General features: G+C 61.7%; 1 protein-coding gene across 4 annotated transcripts; it reads left to right on the forward strand.

Annotated features, from left to right (window-relative positions):
• Positions 1-678: 678 nt before the first annotated feature.
• On the forward strand, positions 679-18,368 carry THOP1 (thimet oligopeptidase 1). Of its 4 annotated transcripts, none has more exons than XM_061190883.1 (13): positions 679-815; positions 2,921-3,133; positions 5,437-5,585; positions 6,593-6,700; positions 9,363-9,465; positions 12,544-12,704; positions 13,736-13,871; positions 14,074-14,440; positions 14,521-14,722; positions 16,531-16,717; positions 16,823-16,951; positions 17,578-17,714; positions 17,964-18,368. In XM_061190883.1, exons 1-13 carry the CDS (start codon positions 800-802, stop codon positions 18,117-18,119), a joined length of 2,064 nt encoding a protein of 687 aa, XP_061046866.1. In that variant the 5' UTR covers positions 679-799; the 3' UTR covers positions 18,120-18,368. The 4 variants fall into 4 exon arrangements, with proteins under 4 accessions (XP_061046866.1, XP_061046867.1, XP_061046868.1 ...); XM_061190884.1 differs by having other exon boundaries at positions 17,614-17,714; XM_061190885.1 differs by having other exon boundaries at positions 17,555-17,714; positions 17,964-18,052.
• Positions 18,369-19,474: the final 1,106 nt, after the last annotated feature.

Here is a 19,474-nt window from a genome sequence, read left to right on the forward strand (position 1 = left end):
TTTGGGGCCGGTTTAATTCTCGTAACTTTTTCTTTCTGGGTACTTTAGACGGTTCAAGGTTTTGTTTTAACCGACAACCCTAGATATAGGTCTGGTAACTGCACTGTTCCAAAACACCTGTTGTTTGAAGTCCTAGATCCGTTCACTGAAGCTTTCTCAATGATACTTGCTTACATTTCTGTTTTTTAAATAAATGTGTGTTTAATTTAATTGACCAACTGGATTCAGCTAACATATGTGGCGCACCATCTCTGTTCATTAGATGCTAGAAGCTGGCCAGGATGCTGGGAATGGGATAAGAGCCTGAGATATGGGAAGCGACCACGGAGGACCTTAAATGAGGGAGAAAACTTGTAAAACTAGCCAGATACCCAACAAAGGTAGAAAGGAGGCAAGTACAAATTAATACAGGAGCTAGAAGCCCAAGCGAACTACTGGCAGAGAGAACCTAGCGAAGGCTCCAGGGCGCCAGCTGTGTGGGTTTCCATGGAAACGCCTCTCCCCCGCCTCCCCGAAGGCTCTGCCCTCTCACCACTGAGAGCCAATGACGGGCGGGGGTGGTTCCAGCGCATGCTCAGGATGAGTCAGCGCCTGGGCGCGCAGCCTCGGGTTGTGGGCGGAGCTGGGGTGCGCGTGCGCCCTGCCGTCCGGCGCACGCGTCTCCCAGCATTCAGTTGGTGCGCGGGTGGTGGGCACCTCAGTTCCGTAGGCTTTGGCGGCTGAGTGGACGGAGGCTGCCGGCCGCTACGCCGACGCAGGCCAGGTGGAGGGACAGGTCACCGGTGCACACCCGCCAGCCATGAAGCCCCCCGCAGGTACCGGCCGCCCATTGGTGTGGCCCCGCTCGCCGGACCCAGGAGCCGCGCGCCCCCTCCCTCGTGGTGGCCCCTGGGGCCTAAGAGCGGAGCCCAGTGACTCTCGAGTGACCCGGGCCCAGGCAGGGGAGGGGGGTCAGCGAGCCCGGAACCCCGAACCCTCGGTTGCCGAATGAATTAACAACTTTTCCAGCGCTTCACTCATTCGGCAAACTCCGTGTCACTTCTGCTGAGGATGGGTCTGGCCCTGGGGTGGACTCTGAGGGAGTTCTAGACGCAGTTCCAGAGCCGGAGACGGACGTTCAACAGGCAAAAATTAAGCGAGGGCTTTAGACAATGGTGCCCTGGTGCCGGGGCTGGTGGTGCTTCTTTAGGGAGGGCGGTCCTGGAGGGCTTCTCGGAGGAGGTGGCATTTCATTCAGCCTGGACCCCGTGGGGAGAAGCAGCTGTCCTGCGGGAGGAGCGTCCCAGGTGGTGGGAATCGCGAAGGCAAAGGCGGGGAGGCAAGCGCACCAGTAGGGCGTTTGGAGAGCAACAAGTCATTTTAGCTGGAGCACAGCTGGGAGTCCCTTTTATGGGAAGCACAAAGGGGCGCTATGGAAGGGTTTTCATTTAGGGGAGCGATGCCACCCGCATACTGTATTTTAGAAAATCGCCCAGGATGTTGAGTGGTGCCTCTTGGAATTTTCTCTTGCCCACCTATCCTCTTTCTGTTCTTTCTGCAGCCCATTGTGATGATGATGATAATAATTGTATTAATGATGATAATCATAATTATGGTTATTCAGGCCTCAGGGAAGCAGGAATGTTGTCTGCCTTGTTTGCTGCAGGATTGTTAGCTCAGAGATCTGGCATGTAGGTGACAGTCAGTAAGTATTTATGAAAGGAATGTGCCTGCTCCAAGTTTTCAAATCCTAGTTCCTCCAAAAGATTTTCCCGACAATTCCACCTCACTCGGACCTCCCGCCTTTCCTGAGCTCCTGGAGCCCTTCTTTACCACCAGATTTAATGCAGACTCACAGACCCTCTTGTGCAGTTCTTGAAATCCAAAATATTCTGCAAAGATATTCTCTAATTTGAAGCAGTCATTTGGCCAGAAAAATCGAACCTCTATTGAGGTGAAGAGGCTCCCCCCGCCACTTAGTGTGTATCAGTGGAAGTAAGCTGCCCGACTTTGAACCCCACCTCTGTCGCTTGCTGCCTGTGGCATCATGGCGAGCTCAGGATTCCCATCTGTAAAGTAGAGCTACATAGGATGCAGAGTACAGAACTGCCTGAGAGTTCAGTGAGGTCAAAACACCCTGGAACACACAAGAAGGTTTTTAAGTGACAGCTGTTGTTTTTCTTTTAATTAATTAATTTATTTATTTATTTTAGGCTGCGTTGGGTCTTCGTTGCGGTGCGCGGGCTTCTCATTGTGGTGGCTTCTCTTGCTGCGGAGCACAGGCTCTAGGCGCGCGGGCTTCAGTAGTTGTAGCGCACGGGCTTAGTTGCTCCGCGGCATCTTCCTGGCCCAGGACTCAAACCCGTGTCCCCTGCATTGGCAGTTGGATTCTTAACCACTGAGCCACCAGGGAAACACGACAGCTCTTGTTATAGGACCACAGTCCTGTTTCCAAAAACTCCTGGGGCTAGAGACGTCACAGTAATCAGATTTCCCCCTTTTAGAGGAGTAATACAATACAGATGTTCCAGGTTCCATTCAGGGAGGTTGGGGGTACCACCCTGCAGTCCAGTTATTCTTTCAGTGAAACGCAGGTATATGCCGGATATCCCGCTCAGCACCGCTGACTTCGGGGGCGGGGCCTCTCCTGGGGGCGGTCCTGGCTGCTGTGGGGTGTTGAGCAGCACGCCTGACCTCGCTGAGGAAGGAGCATCACTCCCTAGTGGTGACAACCACAGACGTCCCCAGACATCCCCCAGTGTCCCCTGGGGGCAGGATCACCTTGTGCTCTAGAGAGCCGATTGCCCTGTGCGTCCCCAGAAAGCCCTGGGGCCTCGCCATCTGCTCCGGGAAACTGGACTCTCCCCGGCCTGTTACTCTGACCCTGATTCCGAGCCTGAAGCAGACACACCGGGTGTGGGGTTCTGTTTTCTGGGTCCAGCCTGTGCAGGAGACGCCCTGGACGTGGCGGCACCGTGCTCGGCCGTGAACTACCTCCGGTGGGACCTGAGTGCCCAGCAAATCGGGGAGCTCACCACCAAGCTTATCGAGGAGACCAAGCACGTGTACGACCGCGTGGGCTCCCAGGAGCTCCAAGACGTGTCCTACGAGAACACGCTCAAGGCGCTGGCCGACGTGGAGGTGTCCTACACAGGTGAGCCCTGCCCAGACCGGGCGACACCACCTCCTCCCCGGGGGCCCGGTGGAGAAAGGCAGCCCGGGCCGGCCAGCTTGCTCTGTCCCCGAGGGCCCAGAATGGCAGCGTCAGACAGTGTCTGCCAGCTCTCCTCTCGGGGAGCCGGCTCACGTGCCAGCCTTGAAACTGGAGCCCCTTCTCACCCCTGCCCGTGTGCCTGCCCCGGGATCTGTTTGTTTTCTCTGAGCCGCTGAATTTGGTCCCCTTTGGTTTTCTCCTCCCACGGCGCCCTGGGTCCCCTGATACCCTGAAGCGTCCTCATCGCCACCTAGTGGGTCCTTCCCTCTTCTCCTCCACGGGGTCTGTCTGCTGCCTTTGTATGTCAGATACACAGCTCGCCTCCCAGAGCCCCCTCTGCAGAGGTTGATGAGGCAGAGAACTCTGAGCCGAGGAGACCCCCTGTGTCCGAATCTCTAGAACAGCTGTTTTTCTGGGAACCGTCTAGAATCCCTGAGTTCCAGCTGCGGGATTCTCACATGTTCCTGACGCCTCGCCGTGCAGGGTCTGCTTGCCCCTGGCCTGCAGGCTTAGACTCCAGAGGATCCGCCCTGGGGGGGCCCAGTGTGCCTTGGGCCCAAGGGTGAGGGCTGCGGCTCAGGCAGCGGATGAAGAGCCCACAGGCCAGCTCTGCCCCCTAGTCCCCTGCTCTGGCGGGGGCGGGGGAGGGGGTGGCGGGCTCAGTCTCCCCTCTCATCTGTGGCAGGAGGCTATGGAGTGTGGATGATGCAAATTCCCACCTCGGGAGGGACCCTGCCAGACGTGATTTGGTCTCTCCTACTCCACTTCTGTGGCCTTTTCTTTCTATCTCTCCTCAGTAGCCTGAGTAATTTTAAAGAAAACTAGAATTGGACCATGGCACTCCCCTCGACCAACTCCGGTGCCTTCCCACTGCCCTGGGGGTGAAGGTGGGAGCCCTCGACGTGGCCTCTGGGGCCCGGCCATGTGCCGCCTTGCCCCTCGTCCTGCGCCCCATCTGGGGGCTTCGTGCCAGCCGGGGAGCCCCTCCCCTCTGCTTGGCTGGGCGTCGGGTTCTTTGAGCACAGATTGAGCTCCGCCCCGGCGCCCCTTCCTGTGCCCCCTCTCCCCACACCAGCCACCTGGACTAATCCCACACTCTGCTGTTTCGTTGTCATACTCAGTGCAGTCACAGCCTGCAAATCCCAAACGGACAGAAAAGACTGTTTCTGTCCTTTTCGTGGCTTGCTCTCGGGCCACCGGCATCAGACCCGCCCAGAGCCCCACTGTGTCTGGCCTAGTCAGCTTAGCCGGTGACTGCCCTGCAGAGGTTTCCACGCTGCAGCTGACCCACCAGACCTGGGCCATCTCGGTGGCCTGGAACCATGGAAGCCACCAAACTGTGATGTTAATTCAGGTCTCCCCCATACAAAGTATATGCTTTTTTAAACACTGCTGTGTTGAGGTAGAATTCACATACCATGTAATCTGCCCACTTAAAGCATAGATGTCATTGGTTTTTAGCGTATTTAGCATATCCAGCCTTCACCACTATCCAATTCCAGAACCTTCCATCACCCCAAAAAGAAGCCCCGTCCCCATCAGCAGTCACCCCCTGACAACACTAACCCACTGTGTCTGTGGATCTGCCTGTTCTGGACGTTTCCCATCAGTGGAATCACACACTGTGTGTCCTTCTGTGTCCGGCTTCTCTCACTGAGCATCGTGTTCTCAGGGTCTGTCCACGTGGCAGCGAGTGTCGGGGCTTCACCCCTTTTCACGGCTAAGCGATGCTCCCGTGTGTGGAGGGACACGTGTCCAGTCATCTGCTGATGGCGTCTGGGTCGTGTCCACTGTTTGGTTACTGCGGATCATGCAGCTGTGGTGGCGTGTGTAGAAGTTTTGGGTGGAGGATGTTCCGTTACTCTCGGGTGTGCACCTGGGGGTGGGTCTGCAGGTCACGTGGTGACTCAGCTGAAGCATGTGCTTTCACAGCCGCCACACCACGTCTTGTCTCACGAAGCGTACACGTGTGCCGTGAAGTATAAAATCTTTGGTGAGCCGCAGCGTAGCCATGGGCAGCCGTGGCTCTTTTCTGGCACCGAGTCCCTTTGGCCTCTTCCAGTCTCGTCCTGCTCCCTGTTCCGGTCCCTCTTGGCTTGGGGTGTCCTGAGCTAAGTTCCTTCCCTTTTGGACTGTGAGTCCCCAAGGACGGGGGTAACCGCTCATCTCTAGCCTGGGGCTGGCACCCATCCGTTTCCACCCGGGGCCGTTTTCACACCTGTCCTGTCATCTCCCCGTTTCAGTTCAGAGGAACATCCTTGACTTCCCCCAGCACGTCTCCCCATCCAAGGACATCCGGACAGCCAGCACGGAGGCGGACAAGAAGCTGTCCGAGTTCGACGTGGAGATGAGCATGAGGCAGGACGTGTACCAGAGGATCGTCTGGCTGCAGGTGAGCGCGCGGCGGGGCGTCTTCAGACTGGGTCGTTCCGCTCCCCAGGCTTTACGAGGTGTCAAGCTGGAGGGGGCCCCGCAGGTGGGCAGTGGGCACCATGGGCTGTGCGCCGGGCCTGGGGAAGGTGGTGAGTTTCACGGTGGGGCCATTGGACCACAGCAGACGACGTTAGAGACGTGACAAAGACGAGTGGGAGGGAGGAGAAGAAGCATAAAATGCCTTCCCGGGTCCACAAGTCACCTCACTTTCCCGACCTTGCTGGGGACACCTAGAGGGGACGTCCAGTCTCCAACGTGAAGTTAGGGACGAGTAACAGGTGTGTGCACTTCCTGCCTTCCTGTGGATGCTCCGTGCCGCCGGCCGAGCACTGCTGCCTGTGTCGGGGGGACCACAGATACTTCTCACGTGGCTGGTGGGTGGTTCTTAGAACCCGCTGATGCGTATCCCTCGGGACCAGGGGAGGCCCCTGGGTGCTTTGTGCAGACACGAGGGCGGGGGCCTCTGAAAGCGCAGGCAGTACTTCTTTTAACAGAAGTTTCCACTGACAGAATTAATTGTAGGTTTACGTGCAGTTGTAAGAAATGATTCAGAGCGGTCCCGGCTACTTTGCCCCGTTTTCCCCAATGTCACCTTTTGTGAGAGTAAAGTCAGCGTCCCAGCAGGATCCTGACGTTGACACAACTGCCCCTGTCATCCACTGCCCTGGGAAGGTCCCCAGCGGCTTTCGGTCTGGGGCTCTTCCCAGTCAGGCGAGCATTTGTGTACAGCTTCTGTGTGGACTTCAGTCTCCATTTCCTGGTAAGTGCCCATGACTGCGGTTGCCGAGTCCTGCGATGGCTGCTTTGTTAGGAAGTTTTGCTTTCTAGGAAACTGGCCAGCTCCTTTCCAGAGTGGCTGCACTGTCTTCCGCTCCCTCCAGCGACAACTCCCCTGTTCTCTGCTGCCTCACCAGTACTGGGCACCGTCTCGATGTTTTGCTGCGAACTTTGGTTATCTTGTTCTAGGAGAAGGTACAGAGTGACTCGCTGAGGCCAGAGGCGTCGCGGTACCTGGAGCGGCTGATCAGGCTGGGCAGGAGGAATGGGCTCCACCTGCCCGAGGAGACGCAGGAGGTGAGCGCCTGGCCTGGGCCCCGCGTGCCGGCCTCTGCCCATCTCTCTGCCGCCTCAATCCCAGGAGGGAAGGTCCACGTGGACCAGCGCTCCCTCTGCACCTGCTCTGCCCTCGGTCCTCTGGGTCACAGGGCTTCCCCAGGGCACAGGCGGCGTGGGCCCCTCCCTGCATCCCACCCCAGCCCCGCCTCATCCGGGCCCTCCCCACCACCGTGGCTTTGCTGGGAGGGTCTCAAGGAAGGACCCCCCTCCTCCGAGCCCACTCCACCCTCAGCCCCCGCTCCCACAGAGCTTCCGTCCCGACGCCAGGCCCGTGGGGCTCCCACAGCTGCAGCGCTGGGACTGCCGGGTTTCTACAGTTCATTTCGGACTCCATCTACCCAGAGTCAGAGCCCGCGGGTCAGGGCTCGGCCCACGCCAGCCACAGGTCCACGTCGTCTTCTGCGCTTGTGGCCGACAGGCTGTGTCAGGAGTTCCCACGCGCCCACCCCGAGTTCTGTTCGTTGGCTAGCGCGGCCCCCAGAACACAGGCACCCAGTCCACAGACTAGACCACCAGGTTATTATAAAGGAACAGCCAGGTGGAAGGAGGAGGTGGGGAGGCGTGGGGTGGGGCTGGGGCTTCCAGGCCCCCTGCAGGCACCCACCCGGCAGCTCTCTGAACCCCGAGTTTACCGAGATTTTGTTCCATGAGCACGATTACATCGTTGGCCATGGGCCACTGATTCACGCTGCAACCCCTGTCCCTCTCCCCTCCCAGGAGGTGGGCAGGCAGTGGGGCTGTAAGATGCAACCCGTCCTGTGGCTTTAGGTTTAGAAGCTGTGTGCCAGGACTGGGGACCAAGACCCGACCCGTTTCTCCCGTAATTCACAGTGCGGCTCCCACTGGGCACGGAGGCTGGGGGCGACGGGAGGCTGAAGAGCATGGCGTCCGCCTTCACCCCCTCCCTCCTCTCTGGGCTGAGCCCTGCGGCCGCGCGGGTTCCCAGTAGGTCCCCCCCCTGGGGGGCCTGTCCCTTCAGGTCCTCCCAGCTGCCTGACACCCCTCTGCCCCCAGCGTGGACCCCAGAGCCCTCAGCTCTTCCCACTCCTGGTCCAGCAGGACGGGGTCCCTGCGGCACCCTGGACAGGCGGGCGATGGGCAGCCCGGCCCCTCCCGGGAGGCAGCCCCGTGGGGTGGGGAGGGGGGCAGGCACGGCGAGCCACCCATGGTCGAGGGCGTCACCTCGGTGGGCGGCATGGGCGCCGTGGTTACACGCATCTTGATGGCCAGGATCAGACCCAGCTCTGCCACCAACCGGCTGGGTCCCCGGAGGCTGGTCACTGGACCCCGTTGTCCCTGTTCACCATCTGCAACGTGCGTGACCCGAGGACCCCCTCACAGGTGGTGACCGAGTTGGTTTGTGTGGAGGACAGAGAACAGTGAGGCCAGCAGATCAGGAAAGAGCTTGTCACTCATGGTTCTGGGCAGGGGCACGCCTTGTCACATAGGGCCTCCCGGGAGCACGAGGGTTCGGCAGGAATGAAGGGACGCGTGGCTGGGGACAAGAGCCTGAGGTGTGGGTCACCGGGAAGGAGCAGGCTCAGGATCGGCTAGAATGACCCCGGGACTCCGGGCCTCTCCGGGGTGATGAGGGCAGGGGGACGGTGGCCCCGAGTGTGGGAGCCCCGTACAGAAGGGGCTGGGGTGCAGCCCTGCGCTGGCTGGTTTGCATCAGAAAGTGAACGACGCGGTTAACGCAGGTACCAGGCCCGACCCAGGGCTCAGCGACAGCTTCGGCCGGTGCTGTGCCTTGTGGTGGAGGAAACCGGGACTCGGAGGACTGTGGGACTCCAGCCTCCAGGGTGGTCCCGGGCGCGTGGGCCCCGAAGTCCTGCGCAGCGGCAGGCACGTGGAGCTTCGAAGCTGGGGGAGGTGAGGGTGTGGACACTGGGGCTGCGCAGACGGCCTTGACACTTGAGAACCACTGGCTGGAGGGACCACGGGTCGCCCGGGGAGGAGGGCGCCCAGGAGAGGCGGCCTGCTGGCGCGGGGCAGGGTCCTGAGCACCGCCCCGCCCTCCCAGGGCGCCCTGTGCTCCTGCCCAGTCGTGGCCCGTGGGGCCGTGAGGCTGCAGGGAGGCCAGTGCCCGGCACGGCGCCTGCTGCCCACAGAGGCCCGGCATCCCTCGGGCTGGTTCTGAGCCAGGCATGCCTGACGAGCCCCTGCTCCTGGCAGAGCCAGCGGGCACGCTCCCCCAGCGCCCCTCCTGTCCTCGGACAGGCACGTCTGCTCAGCCTGGGAGCGGGGCCGGGCGCGCTGAGTCCTGGGCCGGTCAGGGGGTGCAGCCTGGGCAGGTCCTCGAGGCGCCCCGCCTGCTGCTGCCCCGGCAGGGGCCCCGGGGAGCTGGTGCCTTCCTCTGTGCCCCACGTCACTCCCTCCCCCAGGCTGGTCCATTTCTCCCTGTTTCTGCAAACCAGATAGACCCTGAAGGGACAGAAACTTAGCTCCGTTGAAATGGCTGAAACTTAGGCTGTCACCTTGGGGTAACTCCTGAGGAGGGTCCGAACAGTTAGGACCCGAGGCCCTTTCTCTCCCATCTCCCTCCTCTCATCCGCCTCTTCTCCCTTAACCCGCCTCCGTGCCCCCGCCCCCCGATCTCACGGCCGTCTTCTTCCGTCAGAAAATCAAGAGCATCAAGAAGAAGCTGAGTCTCCTGTGCATCGACTTCAACAAGAACCTGAACGAGGACACGACCTTCCTGCCATTCACGCGCGAGGAGTTGGGTGCGTGCGGGCCCCACAGGGTGGTGGAGAGGCATCTGTGTGCCCCTGACCCCCAGGAGGGCCTTCTTCCGCTGGGGCACTCAAAGTGTTTGGTTCCCAAGGTTCTGGATCCTTCCTTGGGGACGGTTGCGGTCTGTCTACCGAGATTCTGCCCCGAAGGGAGTTGTCCGCCGAGACCCCACCCCCACCCTTCTCTCTGTGATGTTTCTTTAATCTCACAGGGTTCTCCCCAACCTGATCCAGCGTGGGGTCTTGAAGGGCTGGGGCCTGGGCGGCTTTTTCAACTTCTGCCCTCTTCCTCGAATGCTTTATTTTGAAAACTTCACACCTGTAGGGAAGTGGCAAGAATAGCACCAGGGAAACCCCGTGTGCTCCCCAGGCCCGGCCTCCCTACGTGGATGCCGTGTGTGCTGTTCCTGCGCCGGGGCCTCCGGACACGTCTCTAGGAGCAAGGGTGCCTCCTGAGTCCCCGGGTGCAGGCCCCCCTCGGGAAGCAGAGCGTGGAGCGGTCCCCCAGCCGTCCCGATGGCGGTCTTTACGTTTCTGGCCCCATCTGGCTTGAGCCAGGCCTCAGGCATCGCATTTAGTTCCTGTCTCTCCAGGCTCCTTCCCTGTTGATCGGTTCCTCAGCCTTTTACAAACTTGCTTCTGTCTTTCCCACGTTGATAGTTTTGCAAAATCTAGGCCAGGTGGGCAGCGGCCTGTCACCTCTGCCCGGGGTTCAGATGGGGCTGAGCATCCTCACCGGTCTGTGTAACAGGCTGTTGCATAAGATGTGACACCTCGTTTGCCTCTGGGCGGCTGGGTTTTGGGGACACCCATGGATGCACGCTGACCCAGGCAGGTTCTTCAGGTTCATCACGCCAACCTCTGCTGCCCTAACTTCTGGTCCCCAACCCCCTGTCCTGGGCAGCAAGACCCACGTGGCTCCTGGCGTTCACGGGCCAAAGGGTGGTCCCAGGCCTCTGGAAACTGGCAGCTGAATCTGCTGGCACAAGCTGTCCTGTGGGGCTGCTTTTCCCCCCATCTGTCTAGCCCAGGGGCCCTGCTGTCATGGCCCAGCCTGCCGGGTGAGAGGGTGAACCCCAGCTCCGTGGGGCAGACACTCAGAGCCCCGGTGACCTGTCTCACAGGGCTGGGGTGGCGGCTGGACATGTGTGGCCAGCCTGGTGGGGTTTGACCCCGTCTGCAGTTTCAGTTCCAGCTGAGCAGGAGCCTCGCTGGGTTATTTTCTCCTGGTTGTGGAAGGATCCCTGGCGTCATTTTACAGAAACATAGATGGTGTGTTCTTTCTCTGATTTCTCCCTGCTTCCTGTCCTCCCTCTCTCTCCCTCTCTCCCTCTGCCTCTCTCCTTCCCCCTCTCCTTCCCTCCCTCCCTCCCCCATCCTTCCCTCTCCCTCCATTCCCCTCCCTCCCTCCCTCCCTCTCCCCCTCTCCCCCTCTCCCCCTCTCCCTCCCTTCCTCTCTCCATCTCCCTCTCCCTCTCCCTCCCTCCCTCTCTTGAGAGAGTCATATACAAACGTAACACTTTGGTTTCTTTCCCTAAATCTCAGTCCTAAGGCAGTTTCCTCTAGGCGTCTTCTCTGTAAAGGCGCCATTCTCCGTTCATAGTCAATCGCTTCTCCAGAGAAGCTTGGAGGTTGGCTCCTCTCATTTGTTTTCACCCACTAGTTCTGTGTAATCTCTTAGTTTGTATCTTCTTGTAAGTCAGAACTCACCCCCCCTGCCCTGCCCCGTCACCCAGTACTTGCCGACCAATGTCTTTGTATCTGTGGGCTTCCAGGTCCTGGTCTTTCTGGCGGGGTACGGTCCCCTGCTGTCATCACTTACTTAGATGCTCATTGTCCCAATGTGGCCTCGAGGAGCCCCTTCAAGTGGACGTGTCCCTGTGATTCTTCAAGTACCTGCTATTTGACACGGGGTGGGCCGGGCTCACTTTGTCCTCTCCCTGGCCCAGCCCGGCCTGGCCCTGGCAGGATAGTCAGAACTAAGGTCTGGCTGCTGGGTGTGCTCCCAGATGCTGGGAGCTATCGCTTCTAGGCCCCCTCAGCTGACAAGAGCTGTGTGCACACACACGCGCCGCCACACACCCATGAGTGCCTACCGGTGCCTTCAGCTCAGGTCGAGCACCTTAGGTTCGCCTCGTGGCGCCCCTTCCATGCTTTCACCACCTTGCCCAACAGTGAGAACCGGCTCCTGGATGAGCGTGAGGCTGAGAGAGAGTCACAGGGTCTTACGGTCCCAGTAGGGAGGAAGAGCCGGTTCAGGGCGAGGGCGGCTCTCCCTAAGCTGTTTCTTGTTGGGTTAGGGTTAGAGTCACGGGCACACCTGTCGGGGCCCGCCGAGACGACCCACCTGAGGGGGATCCTCTGGGGTTCCTCCACCCCTCCCTCAGCTCCCAGGCCCCAGGGCTGAGCTGGGTGGCGAGGGTTCCGAGTGAACTGGCCTCTGAGGTCGGAGCCGGGGCATGAGGGGCGGTGGCCTTGCATCGCCCAGGCTGTGAGACACAGGTCCCTGGAGGTTTTAGTCTGAGGGCGATGCACCCAGGTCTCCACGCTAGGAGGACAGGCCAGGTTGGAGGCCAGCCATTGCAGCACTGCTGGCAGCTGGGATGGGGTGGGGGCACCGCCCAGTCAGGGCTGCCTGGCGGTTTCTGCCTTCCACTGGTGCCATCCACCCAGAAAGGACACAGAAGAGACGGCAGCCCATGCCATCCCGGGGTGGACGCCGTCCCGGGCTGGAGCCTATCCCGGGGTGGATGCTGTCCCAGCCTGGAGCCTGTCCCGGGGTGGACACTGTCTTTCGGTGCAGGCTGGCCTGGGTGGAGCTGAACATAGCTTTTCCTCCCCGAGGGCATCCTGATGAGGAGAGCAGCAGCTGTCTGAGGCGGGAGAGCCCTCGACTTGGCTCCTTTGGGTGCAGAGGTGGGAAGTGGGCGTGTGGGTGGGCCGCACCAGGCACTGTGCTCCCTGCTGGCTCCCGTTCCTCGCTTCCCACGCGGGAGGGACGCCCTCCCTTCCCGCCTCGGTCGGGCAGCCCGCGGGTCCTTTCAGAGCCCCCGGATTTGGCTCCCACAGGAGGGCTCCCTGAGGATTTCCTGAACTCGCTGGAGAAGACCGAGGACGAGAAGTTGAAGGTCACCCTCAAGTACCCGCACTACTTCCCCCTCCTGAAGAAGTGCCACGTGCCCGAGACCAGGAGGAAGGCGGAGGAGGCCTTCAACTGTCGGTGCAAGGAGGTGCGGAGCCTGCCTCTGCCGGCTCAGTGCCCGCAGGGGCCCCACGAGCTCGCCCTGCCCCTAGCAGGTGTCCGGGGGTCTGGCTCCGTCCCCCAGGCCCCCGGGGCAGGAGTCTGAGCCTCTTCTTCCTGAGCTCGCCCTTCTGCTCCCTTGCTCTCGAGCCTTAGCCTCAGGTCCTCTCCCTCTGGGGTGTTGCCGGATGCCCGAGGAGCTCGGATTCGCAGATGTCCCCCCCCGCATCCCCTCTCTGTGCCTAGCATGTGGGCTGGGCCTTCTCGCTATGGCCCGGGCACAGCCTTGACGTTCAGACATCGGTTCCTGCATGGACACTTGTGTTTGGTCCATACCGCGTGTGGCTGCAGTCTGTGCTTCTCCCGTTCAGCATCTTCAGCAGATGGGGGCTGTGCATGAGCCCTTCGTCTTCCCCGCAGACACCACTGGTGCTTGCTCGGCCTCGCGGGTGATGTGGGGGGCACGGGGGACAGTCCTGTGTCCCCACCTTCTCGAGCTGCAGACAGGCCACGTTGGTCCTGTGGTGACTGGGGGCTCCCAGGAGAACCCCACCGCAGAACTGGAGAGGTGGCCCCAGAGAAGGTGGTGTACGCCTGGGGCCGGGCCTCAGCGGCGAGCCCCGGGCCACCTGCGGCAACAGGCATCTCACCGTCCAGGGGCTGGGTGTTCCGGCGCCGTGGGGATGAGCTACTGTCTGCACGGCAGCCGAGTTTGTATTGTTGAGCCTGGGAGGCCCCTCGGGGGCTCCTGGAGAGCCTGGCCGCATTGCTTCCCACCCTCAACCTTAGAGCCCATCACGGTTCACACCCTTTCTGGTTCCAAAGGACCTGTGTTTATAAAGACCACGTGGTAGGACAGCACCAAAGTGTCTAGAAATCTGGGCCAGGAGGAGGAGGGAGGGGGATTGGCTGTGCCCGCCAGCAGCCTGATAGCCCTGCCCACCCGCAGAGACCTGGCCCGGGGCCCCGCGGGGAGGGCATGGCCCACGGTCCCCAGCGCCGGCCGTCTCTGGGTTCCAGGAGAACTGCGCGATCCTCGGGGAGCTGGTGAGCCTGCGGGCGCAGAAGTCCCGCCTGCTGGGGTTTAGCACGCATGCCGACTACGTGCTGGAGATGAACATGGCCAAGACCAGCCAGGTGGTGGCCACTTTCCTAGGTAACCCCGCCTCCCCCTGGGGCCCAGTGGGGAGCGGGGTCAGGCGGACCTTGACTGGACGTGGTGCTGCCTGAGACCCCACTGTGTCAGCCTCTGCGGGTCGCCTTCCTGGACCCTTCATTCTGCCTCGAGGGGCGCAGGGTGGGGGGCGGCTGGGGGGCCGCCACAGGGACGTAGCCGAGCCTCTCCCCTCCGCCCGCAGATGAGCTGGCCCAGAAGCTGAAGCCCCTCGGGGAGCAGGAGCGGGCCGTGATCCTGGAGCTGAAGAAGGCCGAGTGCGAGAGGCGGGGCCTGCACTTTGACGGGCGCATCAACGCCTGGGACCTGCGCTACTACATGAACCAGGTGGAGGAGACGCGCTACCGCGTGGACCAGAACCTGCTCAAGGAGTACTTCCCCATGCAGGTGGTCACGCGCGGGCTGCTGGGCATCTACCAGGAGCTGCTGGGGCTGACCTTCGACCTGGAGGAGGGCGCCACCGTGTGGCACGAAGACGTGACGCTCTACGCGGTCCGGGACGCGGCCTCGGGCAAGGTCATCGGCAAGTTCTACCTGGACCTGTACCCTCGGTGTGTGCTTGGGGGTACATGTCGGCCGTGGGCCGGGGATCCTCTGTGGAAGCTGGGCCTCACCCCGCGTCCCTCCCCAGGGAAGGGAAGTACGGGCATGCGGCCTGCTTCGGTCTGCAGCCAGGCTGCCTGCGGCAGGACGGGAGCCGCCAGATCGCCATCGCAGCCATGGTGGCCAACTTCACCAAGCCCACGGCCGACGCGCCCTCCCTGCTGCAGCACGATGAGGTGGAGACCTACTTCCACGAGTTTGGGCACGTGATGCACCAGCTCTGCTCCCAGGTGGGTGCGGGCGCTGGGCTGCGGGCAGGAGTGGGGGAGGGCCCCGGCGCGCATGGTCCTCAGGCATGTCCTCGCCGCGGGATTCTTCAGCTGACGTCACCCCGGACGTGGCGACGCCCTCGGTGTCAGCTTCCATCATCAAACCCCATGCACTGGGCACGTAAACAACGGAAATGGATGTCCTGGAGGCTCTGGAGGCTGGAAGCCACTGATCAAGGTGTCAGGGCTGGTTCCCTACATGTTAAATACATGTACTCAAGAGTTGCCTTTAAAAAACACAAAAGAAAAGAAAGGAACGTTGCCTGCAAATCTGGTGACAGCCAGTGATGAGAACCAGAGGGAAGGCTCTGGGGCGGGGAACGCCGCACCCAGTGAGGCCCTGGGGCTGCTGCCAGTCTCGATGGAGGCTCAGCAAGTCCCAGTGACTTCCCCACGTGGGGCCCCCAGCCGAGCGGCCGGGCCCAGGACCCACTGCTCGCTCAGTCTTCCTGCGGTCAGCCCTTCGTCCTGAGAGCGATGCTCTCACAGGCTGCACCGGAGCGCGTGGGGACAGTTCACTGAGCTGTGCAGCCGTCACTACTGCCATGTTTTGGAACATTTCCATCACCCCAAAAATGTTCCTCCCGCCCTTAGCTATCACTCCCCTCCCCAGCCCCTGACAACCAGGAACCCACTCTCTGACTCTGTGGATCTTCCTGTTCTGGATGTTTCCCATCAGTGGAGTCGCACCCTCTGTGTCCTTCTGTGTCTGGCTTCTCTCACTGAGCATCGTGTTCTCAGGGTCCATCCACGTGGTAGTGAGTGTCAGGGCTTCACCCCTCTGCGTGGCTGAGGGACGTCCCCGTGTGTGGAGGGACCTCTTATTACTAGTATGTTTATGAGCAGAAGGTTTTGACTTTGAAGTTCAGTCTATTAACTGTTTTCTTGCACGTTTTGTGTCCTATGGAAAAAAATCCTTCTCTAACCTGAGGCACTGAGTTTTTTCTGCCTAGTTTCTTCTGCCTTTTCTGCCTAGAAGTTTTGTAATCAAGCCTTTCATTTTGTTGTTGTCCACTATGGTGGAGTGTTGTCTGTGGTGTGAGGCTGGGGGTCACCCTCTGTCACCACGTTGTCACCACCGATCCCCACGCAGCCACATGTGATGTGTGTTTCTGTTTAAAGACACCTGGTCTGATAGCAATTGTTGATTCGCTCACGGCGGGGTTGTAACCCTCGCCTGAAGGAAGCTCATCTAACACACGCACTGTCCCCGTGAACACGTCACCGCCCTCCTGCACTTGGGACACCAGCCAACACTTCAGCTCTATGCTCGGAGCCGTGTTGAGCAGAGAAATCACCCCAAAAACACAAAAATGCACACATTGGGGCATTCAGCAGACCGTGAGAAGGACGCTTGTTTGCAGTTGGGGCTGGAACCGGAAGTTGGGGGTCGAGTGACCCAGGAGTGAGGAGGCAGCGTCTGCCCTGCTCCCTGGGGCCTGGGAAGGACATGCCGGGGTCACTGGGCTTGTGTGGACCCACACCTGCCGGGCCTGGGTTCCAGCCGCACTGCGTCAGGCGCCGTGTATTCAGGAAGAATTTCAGGCACGAAAGAGGAGCAAAGAGCACCTGCCAACGGCTGCCATCCGGATGCACCGTGTCCACGCCTTTGCCTCGTGGGTGCGGGGCTTTGGCTGGAGAGTGTTGGCTCCATGGGTGGGGAGGGGGCGCGGTGATCCACGGGATGGCGGGCTCTCTGCACCCCTGTGTCCCGGGCAGGTCTGGGGTCCGGGATGGGCCCTCCTGCAGCTCCACAGCCCGCCTTGCAGGCCGAGTTCGCCATGTTCAGCGGGACACACGTGGAGCGGGACTTCGTGGAGGCACCTTCGCAGATGCTGGAGAACTGGGTGTGGGAGGTGGAGCCGCTGCTCAGGATGTCCCAGCACTACCGCACGGGCAGCGCCGTCCCCCAGGAGCTGCTGGACAAACTCATCAAGTCCCGGCAGGCCAACACAGGTGCGGCCGGGCCGAGGGAAGGGAAGGGGGCTCCCGGACCGCCCGGCTGGAGAGGGCGGCCTGGACACAGAACCAGTCCCACGTCTCCTTCCTCCCGCCCCCCAGGCCTCTTCAACCTGCGCCAGATCGTCCTGGCCAAGGTGGACCAGGCCCTGCACACGCAGACACCCGCAGACCCGGCCCAGGAGTATGCCCGCCTCTCCCAGGAGATCCTCGGGGTCCCAGCCACGCCAGGTAGCCACGCGCGAGCCGGGCCCACCTTAGGGGTTGGGGTGGCAGCCACTGCCCGGGTCAGGAGGATCGTATGGTGGCGTGTGAAGGGGGACCGACACATGCTCCGGCCGAGGCCCGCGGACTTCTGGCCTCTTCCCGCCTCGGTTCCTGGGCTGGTCCCTCCCGCTGTGGCCCGTGGAGGCCAAGGGTGGGGTGGGCGGCTCTGCACGTGCTTTCTGGAGAGCCTGGAAGGGGCAGGAGAGGGATTCATACCCCGGAAGGAACGCATCGACGAGGTTTACGCGTGCGTGTCGGTGCGGACACGCGGTTCACTCCCTCGTGAGCGCTTTAACCCGCGCTCTCCCCGTGCTGGAGGGCGAGCCCTCACTCATCCCTCGGAGCCTCGGCAGCTGACCTTGTAAGAGGCTTAGGGGTGAACCCTCGTGAGCTTCAGCAGAAAGTGGGCGAAGATTGATTTGTGTCCCTCCACTGAGTTGCCCGCAAGGTCCCCGTTTTCCACAAGTGTTGGGCCAATACTCCCTCTAGTGGCAGGGGTCTCAGACAGGGCTGCTTTGAGGCCCCAGCTCTCGGGAAGGGGCACTGACGGGCCAGGGGGCCGGGCAGGAGCCTCTCCGCGTGTGTCCCAGGGACCAACATGCCTGCGACCTTCGGCCACCTGGCAGGCGGCTACGATGCCCAGTACTATGGCTACCTGTGGAGCGAGGTGTACTCCGCGGACATGTTCCACACACGCTTCAAGCAGGAGGGCGTCCTGAGTGGCAAGGTGAGAGGCCGGCCTGCCGCGCAGACCAAGACGCGGTCCTCGGCCTGGGGCTAGATGCCTGTGCCACCCGCCTGGGCCTGCCCGGCCCTGAGGGCCCTGCCCTGGACCTCCTGCTCCCCTGCCCTTTGTTCAGCCACAGCAGAGGTGGCCACACCCACACCCCCAGATCCCCTCCCTTGGATGCTGATGGCCCCTGGAGCCAGGGGAGGGGGTACTCCACCATCCTGCAGCCCCGCCCCCTCTCGGCAGGTGGGCATGGACTACAGAAGCTGCATCCTGAGGCCGGGCGGCTCCGAGGACGCCAGCGTCATGTTAAGGCTCTTCCTGGGTCGGGACCCCAAGCAGGACGCCTTCCTCCTGAGCAAAGGGCTGCAGGTTGAGGGCTGCGAGCCGCCGGCCTGCTGACGGCACGGGGTTCTGCCCACCCCAGCGGGCCAGGTGCCTTAGCGCCCCGCCGGGGCGGGGGAGGGGCCGCGTGTCCCCCCAGCCCCTGAGTCCCTGGCGGCCGGCCTGGGCCAAAAGTCTCCACCTGGACGTGTCTGGAGAGCCTGGCGTCAAGGCTCCCCCTTGTTGCACTAATGCAGCCCCTTCCTGGGGAGCTTCCCTGGTTAAAACACGGTTCTTTGAAACGCAGCCATTAAAAACAAGACTCCAGTCCTGGTCTCTGACTGCCATCCCTTCCACCACAGGAGTGGCATGGGGGCCGTCACTCTGGGGGAAGTTCTGACCTTGTTCGGGGATCAGCCCTGGGGCCGTTGAAGGCTGCTGTCCGCTGGTGACACGTCTGGGTCACTGGGAGACAGCTGAGCTGTGGGGTGAGTTCAGACGGGGATGGTGCCCCACACCGCGGCCGGGCCGGCTCTCCAGTGAGGGGGTGTCAGTCTCCTGCCGGCCTCTCGCCCATCACTGTTTGGCATCTCGGAGGCTGTGATTGGCGGGAGCTGGTTCTGGCTGTGGGCACAGCTGCGGGAAGCCCGGCTGTGGCTGTCCCTGTCCCCGTGTCCTGTTCTCCTGTTCACGGCCGGCCGGCTGGCTCCCTCCCTCTGGTCATTGGCAGCTGGTGAAGTCTGGACCACAGCAAGGGACCACCTTCCTGGGTCCTAGCAATTTTCGCAAAAGGCCTTAGGGGTGTTTTTTGGTGGCAGTAGGAATTCAGAGAAGGTGCTGCACCACTGGAGCGGTAGGGTGGGTCTGGACCATCACCATCCCGTGTGTCCTTCCCTGGCCTTTGAGCTCCTCGGGAGCCCTGCCTCCGGCCCTTCGTCCCCACAAAGGACGCCAGGCAGCGGAGCGAGGGCGCGGGCAGCGCCCTGACCTTCTCCCCGGGGCCCAGGCGGGCAGGCCGTGCCACGCTCTGTCCTCCCCTCAGCCTGCGCGCCCGTTCTCACCCGCCCTGGGCCAGTCGGCTGTGGACCAGGCTGTGGTGTCTGCCCTTCTGCAGACCCGGCTCAGCTCCCTGCACCCACTTCTGTGCCTTCTGTGTTCTGGGCTGGTCGCTGGCCCAGAGCCAGTGGGCGGGCGCCCCGTGGCCGGGAGGGCTGTTCGCATGAATTACCTGGGGCTCGAAAAGGAGCACAGCCGGCCTTCCATCCAGGCACCTCTCGATGGATATGGAAGTGGCGTGTCGGGGGCTGGGGGCTGCTCGTCTTCCCCTGCACCGAGCCCCCAGATGGTCCCCGTGCAAAATCCAGTTGTGGCGTTGGCACCCCAGCTGTGTGCCGGGCAGTCCGTTGCGGGAGCCACAGGCCTCGGGCTGGTGG

The sequence above is a fragment of the Eubalaena glacialis genome, chromosome 4, assembly GCF_028564815.1.
Source record: "Eubalaena glacialis isolate mEubGla1 chromosome 4, mEubGla1.1.hap2.+ XY, whole genome shotgun sequence".
Taxonomy (NCBI): domain Eukaryota; kingdom Metazoa; phylum Chordata; class Mammalia; order Artiodactyla; family Balaenidae; genus Eubalaena; species Eubalaena glacialis.